This window comes from Homalodisca vitripennis, chromosome 1 (assembly GCF_021130785.1).
Source record: "Homalodisca vitripennis isolate AUS2020 chromosome 1, UT_GWSS_2.1, whole genome shotgun sequence".
Taxonomy (NCBI): domain Eukaryota; kingdom Metazoa; phylum Arthropoda; class Insecta; order Hemiptera; family Cicadellidae; genus Homalodisca; species Homalodisca vitripennis.
In genome coordinates this window covers 106,748,458-106,757,370 of record NC_060207.1, presented here as the reverse complement: position 1 = coordinate 106,757,370, position 8,913 = coordinate 106,748,458, and the positions used below count along the sequence as shown (strand labels likewise).

At 35.1% G+C, this 8,913-nt stretch overlaps 1 protein-coding gene across 1 annotated transcript in view; it reads right to left on the bottom strand.

The window, feature by feature from the left end:
- Positions 1-444: 444 nt before the first annotated feature.
- LOC124368700 (sodium/hydrogen exchanger 9B1-like) overlaps positions 445-8,913 on the bottom strand; it is a 34,614-nt gene continuing 26,145 nt past the window's right edge. The window contains exon 12 of the mRNA XM_046826003.1: positions 445-731. Coding sequence (XP_046681959.1) covers positions 495-731 — 237 coding nt within the window. The 3' untranslated portion in view covers positions 445-494. The remainder of the gene's footprint in view (positions 732-8,913) is intronic.

The following is an 8,913-nucleotide window of genomic DNA, read 5'->3' as shown; positions in this document are numbered from 1 at the left end:
CACGTGTCCATACGTTTTGCTACGGTAATTAAAGCTTATGATTTAGTAGGTTCACACAATTTCTCTTCTGTCTGTCGAGGGAAGTAAAGAATGACTTTTTAGTGATATTTTGTCTTCAGGCCATCTTAAGAATGAAATTGAGCTATATACTTAAAATTTTACATGCAACCTCACTAACGAAGTCTGTTACATGGAATGCAGTGCCGCCTATTACTAACTTATTTATTATGGAATAAACAACCTTGTAATTTTTGCATCGGTTAAAGTATAAAATAAAATGTTTTTATTCATTCCATGAATAACAGTCTTACTAAGAGAGAATATCCTACAACATAGTGTAAGACTCGCACCTGCATTCATGAACACATGTATACACAAATGCAAACCTTAACAATTTGCTACCAAATATGTTGGCTTAAGTTTTATTTGATAAAAAAGACAACATATGAAATATAATATTTAATAACAATACCAGTGGTCATGAGTTGTGTAGATTAGGTGGGCGATAAACGGGATGTCAAACGAAAGGGGACGGAAATAACTCGAGTATCCCGGACGACAGAGATCTTGGTTAGAAGACAAGGTCCACCCAGCTTAGCTCCCAGGTGGGCAAGTGGAGTGCAAATCATAATTGCTAAAACTGCCAACGTCACGCTTTCCACGGCTAGGTTAATGTTCATGGGGTCTTCTGAGAACCAGGCATTGTACAAGATCTGTGGAGCTAGAGCAGCCTGCAAACACAAATGGTCTTATTTGGTGTCGATTGGTGACTATATAAACTTTATAGGGGTACGGAATTTTACACTGTAGTCACTCTTCCCACGGTTATGTTGATGTTCTCAGGATCTTCCGAGTACCAGACCTTGAAAACGATGTGTAGGGGTAAAGAAACACACAGCCATAAACTATCTTATCTACTGTTGCTTGTAAATACAGGTGATTATGTAAAATTTAACAAATAGTACAGAATGATTTATTACAATCATTACTCTTTCCACGGCTAGGTTGATGTTCTCATCACGATTTATTTGATTAATAGATTACATGCATGCGAGGCAGGTCTGCCTGCCTGTAAGCACAAATTTCATTATCACCGGTTTTTTTGTGGCAATGGCAATGGAAATCACTAAAATATAATCAATGTGAATGCAATACAATACGATATTGTCTTGAATATAATTACATTATCTGCATGACTACATTAATACTGTTTCAGACATTTGCTATTATAATATGTTACAAAATTTATAACACTACGTTTTGAGTATTGAAATCTTCTCACTTTCTCAGATGTAAAAACGTAGTACTTAACGTAGTAGGCTACATACACAGGTACTTACAACGTGCGGCAATGGGCTGACACTAACCTGATTACAGTTTGAAGTTCAGACAGGATAAAATTAACCCAGGTGTTATCACTGCACATAAGTTAGAGCACAAACATCTCACACCTCCACAAGCTAAAGTAAAACACTAACAAGGAAATCAATGTCGGCATTTCCTGTGGCATCACAGTGTGCCTTCCAAAACAATAAGACAGGAAGGCGATGGCTAGGTTGTAGGGTAAAGACAGCTGCCTCAGGCACAATGTTCTGGTCCTAAACGTCAATGTCATGGCGTGTGTATGAATTTTGTTGGTTGAGGTTATTTTTTAATATTGGTACCCAAAGTGGCCTAACCTCGACCGAAGGTTGAATGTATGAAGCCTCAATCAGTTTGCTTTTGAGATATTCTCCTCATAGTGTATTATATCAACTTGATCCCATTTCATGTGATGATTTTCAGACCAGCAATATTGAGCAATTTTAGATTTTCCTACTAAATCAAGTGCCGCCAAATAAGTTCATTGAGTAATATCCAATTTACAGAGTAACACGTGGTTCCCACATCGAACAACAGCTGGTGACTGCTGTCAAAATATGTTAACAATTACAATACCTATAAAAATATAAGACCTGGGTGCTCAACTCGGCCAAGCTCAGGCAGTATTTGATTGTACATTGGGATTAGTGTGTTGCAATCTTTATATTTTGATCTTGCTCGATAATAATGAAATTCAAATATTTATGAATTCAAATGAACAAGTAATGTCAACGACAACCATTTAAGTTTTTCGGTTTACACAGTTTTATAGCATTATCAACTGAATTCAAATTTTGAGATATTCTAATTGCATAAGCTATCTTTTATACGGTGCAAACCGGGAAAAAAAATTTAGTTAGTCGATGGACTGAACGGTCAAATTTCAATTAAAGGAGTTGAAACTGACATCTTGGATGCCATACTGAACTTCAGTACAAATTTATTGACCATTTCCTTAAATCAGTAAGAGTTTCATGTTTATTAACCTGTAATATTATATAACAAATTAAGGCTATTTCGTTAAAACCACTAATAATATAAATAATTTAATTATAATCATTAAAACGTACGCATTTATTAATTATTTAAAGATATATTTTAACGATAAATATATACTTTACCTACGACTCCATTTAAACAAGTATTTTTTTGAATAGATTATGTGAATACATGAATATATATTTTTGCTTTTATTGATAAAGTTTTTCAGTTTTTTCATCGTATGTGTTCGTTCATGAGTGTGCGAGCGTGCGTGCGCGCGCGCGCGTGTTTGTGGATAATCGTCTAAATATAAAAAGTATGGCTTTTCTATGTTTGTACATTTTAAATTATAATCTAAAATACATCAACCATTCCATTATGGCGACATTTTATGGCGAACTGCTAAATATTTATTTTAGATAAACACCAAATAAACTTGATATTTATTTGTCATCGAATACAGGAACAATTACTGAATGAAACGAAAAATAGATGACGAATCAAGCAGAATAGTCATTTAAAAAGCATAAACATTGAAAAAGACATTCTTCCAATATTTTGACAACTATTCTCCTATTATTTAAGCGAGACAAAAAGCGAAAAATAAATTTTGTTGAAAGTAACACAATATTATCTTTAAATTATCAATAGAATTATTTTTAACAATTGTTTTAGATAGGATTGATAGCCGGTAAATCAATAATAACCCTTTAACCCTTAAGGAGTATGGACGTCGTATGACGTCTTCTCTTGATAGTCTAAAATGAGTAATGGATGAAATCCAAAAAATTACCAAAAGGAGTAAAAAATTAGTCTTTAAAATCTCTTAAATATGTGTATTTGCAATTTGAAAGCTTAATAAAAAAAGGACTACGTGTTCTACAAGTCAATATTTCAGTACTTTTTCAAAATCAAATAAATGCCTTATTTCCTCACTACGGCAGACTCGTTCAATATTGTATGCCATTTGGACAACAGTAACAAACTATATGGTTGCTCAACAGATATGTCACTCTCACATGATAAATATGGCCACAGTGTGCAGTGTACAAGGAATGGCTAGTGTAATGTGGCGGCATATTCTGACAGCAAAGCGATTCGCGCTCAACGCGACCTTGAGTCAGTAGCTTCTACCAGGTGGCTACTGCGATCTGGTGGTAAAATTAGATTACAAGTCAATCCGAGCACACAAAATGAAAGTTAAGTATGTTGCCGATAGATGGAACCACTTAACAGACTAATCTACTAAAAGGCAATCAGTAATAGCAATGCATTTACGATAATACAAAAATACAGAGGCTAAACGTCATATTACGTCCGTACTCCTTTGGGCCACTATAAGAGTATACGTCATATGACGTTCTTACTCATTATGTAGCGTTTACACGCACTCCTTAATCTTCTAATTTATTCTTGTCTTTTACAGGAATATTAACAATACTTACTAATAGACAGTAGACAATATTGTTTATTTATAATATTTTAAAAGAAATACAATGGCGTTATTAAAATTTAAATATGTATTGCCTTACATTGCTTTGATTTTCTTGATTTTAAGATTGATTGTTTGAATTTAGTAGGACGAAGAACTCAATAGTTTGAGTTTATTCCAATGTACAGTTGACCAATCTTTTCTTTATTAATTATTTTAATCTTTACATGTGATTTGGCGGTCCTCCAGGACGATTATAATTCCGTTTACCTATCTTGCTCCGAACTACTTTGAAAATTAAATTTGAATTGAACTAATCTGTTACAGTGTTACAAGGCAATAATTAGAATGTCATTAGCAAAAGGAAATAGTTTATGAGGAATCTGTAGTTTTGAAATGTTTTTAATGTATTATCAACAATAATATAGGACCCAGCGTACTTCCTTGAAATACACCATACTCAACAGGAAGTGAAGGAAACAGGATTTTTCCGGACATTTGCCATCGTTCAGTGAAACAAGAAATCAGTAACACTACGTTTCGAGATCTGCAATCTGATCTCTTCTTTAGGTAAAGAACTTACATAATACATAATTACAAACTAGGTTAAAATAAACAAATCTTACCACAGCGTTGTGGCACGCCTAGGTCAGGAATCACAACCACCATGTTGTTTGTGCATGGTTATAGAGTTAGTGAAGTTGACAAACATGGTGGTTGTGATTCCTATGGATGTCGTTATATCGTATAAAAAGTGATCCAGGCGTGACTTTCAAGTGTTTGTTACCATTGTTGATTTATTTATAAACTAAATGAGACCAGCACCTAGTATACAATTCAAATATACGTCAGTATAAGGGGAGTTTGTTTCTAGCAAGTCAAAGTTGAAATGTCTAGCCAAATTAATTATTTCATCCTTATTCAATAGTTAAAAACGTCGAGTCAAACATATGGTAGAGGGCTACGAGACAAACAAATTTATACAAAAATTTGAGTTTTATGCACACAAGTATCACTGAAATAAATCTGCGATGTAGTAAACAACAACACTATCAGCTTTGTTACGCTGTTTATCAATAAGTACAAAATCAAACCCGTCACTGACTCACCCCTCCGCCCACAACCAACATCTTGTTAACATTATTATATCTAGCGATATAATAATAATAAACACAACACTGTGTAAACAGAAGATATTGTATCACATGCATACATTATAGTTTCTATATCTCCATCCCTGATAAAACTGTCGAAATCTTTGGTGAACAGTATGAAAAAGAAGGGACCTGGTATAGAGCCCTTAGGCACTTTTCTATTGACCGAGAGTTATGTAGACATATGTGTTTTGGTGAATTTTTACTATTTTTTACGTCCTTTCCAGTAAATGGCCACTCAGTCTTTAGTTAGTCCCTCTATTTCTAGCATAGAGTTCTCTATTTCCTCAAAATAAGGTTATGGCCTAGGCAGTCAAATGTCTTTCTTTAATCTAGTAAAATTGCTGCCACATACCTGCGTGCTTCTAGATGGTCTATAATATCAATCAATTTCTTTATTTGTCATTTTATAGAGTAATTTATTGATACCAAGATTTTGCTGCTCCATTTATGCCTAATATCTCAAGTTTCAGGAGGATGAGATCGTGCCCTAGGGAATCATACGCCTTGCTGAAGTCAAGTAGTATTCCTGTAACTAGTTTTTTTTTCAAGCTGATCAATTACATTTTCCATGCGGCTGATTATTGCTGTTATGGTTGATTTGCCTTTTACAAATCCATGCTATTTGTCTGTTAACAGGCTGTTATCCTCTAGGTGTTGTATTAATCTTGCAAGCACCACTTTTTCAAAATTACCTTAGAGCAGGTGGAGGCTAGAGATATGGGTTTATAATATGTTGGATCTGTTAATGAGCCTTTTTTGTATTTAGGGTAGACATTTTAGATCACTTGGGAATAATCCTTCTTTAAATGATTTATTAATAATCCTTGTTAACAGAGCTATGAGTTCTTTGGAGCACATTTTTACAAATTGTAGAGAAACCTCATCCAGTCCTACAGACCACTTTGGTTTAATTGACTGAATTATTTTTAATATTTCTTCTGGATTGGTGAATGATAGTTCTAAAAGATATCGGTTTCATCTGAATATGACTGGGTTGGCTGTGGAAACTCTTGTAACATTGCCTATAGCTAGTGCTCCAACAGCAGCGCATATGAACTAGTTATTTAGTTATTCTGCTACTTTAAGTGGGTCTTTCAGTAACTTTCCATTCACATTTAGATGAATCTCAGGCTCTCTTTGTCCTTGTTTGTTTCTTTCTTTATTTATCATAGCGCACATAGCTTTTGATTTATTTTGGGATGTTTCAATGTATTCTATAGTAGCTTGTTTTTGCAGGGATTTTAATTTTAGGTCATACTTTTCTTTGCATTAGTGCAGATTGCTTTGTCTTCAATATCTCCCGTCAGTTCAAATTTAGTGTGAGTTTGCAGATAGGCTTGCTTTAGCAAAAGCGCCTCTTTATTGACATACACATTTGAGTTTTTCTTTTTTCTGTATTTTTTCTTTTTTGGGCAGGCTATCTTTATACTAGCATAGAATGAGTTGTAAAAATGTTGTAGGCTTGGTCAACATTTGTAGCATTATGGATTTTGAGCCAGCGATTGTCTGCTAGGAGGTACTTTAGGTGTTGGAGATTTTCTACACGGAAGTGTTGAATGACCTGACCTGGTTGGATTGTGATTGGTGATGAAATTTTGAGGTTGCATATTTGGGCCTTGTGAATCACCTCAATGTCCAATTCTTTTGTGTAACGATTTGTACATACAGTCAAATGATGTTGAAGTAGTACTTGTAACTCTGGTTGGAGGTAGAAAGAGTCTCCCAGTGTCAAAAGCAGCCAGTGTTTCATTTAATTTAGCTGTGTTAATGCCAGGCCTTAAAATATCAACATTTATGTCACCCATAATGATTAGTGGGCACTTTTAGGCTGTTGTTACTTCTATAATTGTAGAAAGTCTTTCCAGAGCTTCATCTAAGTTAGCCTTTGGCTGTCTATACAGTCCAAGCAAGTATAAATTGCTGTTTGTATTGCTTATTTGTATCATTGATGCCTCTAAGTTTAGTTCCTTGCACTCTTTAAATATATCAATGGGAACAATGTTTTCAGCTAGACAGTCTTTAGCGTATATTGTATTTTATGGTCTGTTCTGATAAATTGAGCAGAGTGTAATGAAGTAGGTTTGTCATGTTCAGTTCACTTTAATTTAATCCATGCTCAATACGCATGGATTAATGTGTTCAATTACGCTAGTTGGAGCAGTAGTGGTGGACCTTTGTTTGAGGAAACCATGTTGAACTTTTACAATGGATCATGTCTTTCCAAGTGATTTAGCATTCTTGACAATGGAACCTTCTCTATTATTTTTGAGAACATTGATATTAATTAATTATTAATTAATATAATTATTAATGAAATAGGCAGGTAATTTTCTTGTATTGTGCATGAGCCTTTTTTGTTTTGGATATATTTTTGCTATTTTAAAGCTGAGAGGAACTGACCCAGTCTGAAGTATTTGTTTACTATACTAAAGAGTGGAACATCTAGTTCTTTAGCACAGTATTTTACAGCTTTAGATGAAATTTCATGACTCCACATGATAGCTTAGATTTTAGTGAGGCTATCAATGCTAGCACTTCTTGTTATAGTCCTAATGACAATGTAACAGAATAAAATTATAGAGGGTGTGAATTATCAGAAATGTCTGAGAGAACTATAAGATATTATAATTTAATTTAAAAAGATATATTCTATAAAAAAAGCTGGGGTCCAAAGCCCAGCTTACCAGTTCCAAGTTCGTCATCTTCATAGTGATAAGGCATTTGATAGTTTCACTGATAATGGCGTAAAACTGATTGTCAGCAGTCATTATTAATTATCAATAATTCATGAAATAATTTTAGCAATATTGAAAAAAATTTTGTTGCAGGCACTTAAAAGAATTTGAACTAATTATTTTTATTATGATCTTTGGTTGTGTTCCTTGTTACGAGGGGTATCCAAAAAGTAAGTTTCCATTAATTATGAAAAAGTTAAAAAGACTCAAAAAATAACTGAAACACATTTATTCAACTTTTTACATCATACCTTATTTTTCTACATAGTTACCATCCCTTTCTAAGCACTCTTGGTATCTAGGAAGTAGTTTTTTTATTCCAGCATCACAAAATTCACCCGCCAAATTTTTAAGCCAAGTATCCACCTCATTTTGAAGGTCATCGCTGGTGGCAAATCGCCGACCGCCAAGGTGTCTTTTCAGCTCCGGAAACAGATGAAAATCGCTAGGCGCAAGATCTGGTGAGTATGGAGGATGACCAAAAACATCCCACTTAAATTTCCTCAAAAGTTCCATTGTTGCACGAGCAGCGTGTGGTCGGGCGTTATCTTGAATAAGCAGAACCGTGCGCGACAAAAGTCCGCGCCGTTTATTCTGTATTGCCCGCCGAAGTCTGGTGAGAACTTCACAATACCTTTCTGCATTTATGGTTTCGCCACGAGGAAGATAGTCAATCAATAATACTCCACGGCAGTCCCAAAAAACTGTAGCCATTACCTTTCCTGCCGACTCAAAAACTTTGGCTTTTTGAGGAGCTGCCTCTCCTTTTTTTGCCACACCATACTCTGGCGTTTGGTCTCTGGAGTTGAGTGGTGAATCCATGTTTCATCACCAGTGACTATTCTACTGAAAAGGTTTTCATCTTCATCGTCAAACAATCGCAAGAAAGACTGGGCAGCAGCCATTCGTTGTTGTTTATGGGCATTGCTCAATAAGCGAGGCACCCATCTTGCACACACTTTTGCAAGCTGAAGATCTTCTGTCATGATATTGTGCACAGATGACCGGCTAACTTCAACACTTGACGGCAGTTTATCCATAATTTCATCGAGAGTCACTCGCTTATCATTGTCAATAACTGCTCGTACAGCATTAATGACGTCAGGTTGCCGAGAATTGGCCGGTCGGCCACTACGCTCATCGTCATGAACATTTTCTCTTCCTTCCAAAAACATTGCACGCCAACGACAGACCATCTGAACGGACATAACATGTTCACCATACACTTGACACAACTGACGATGAA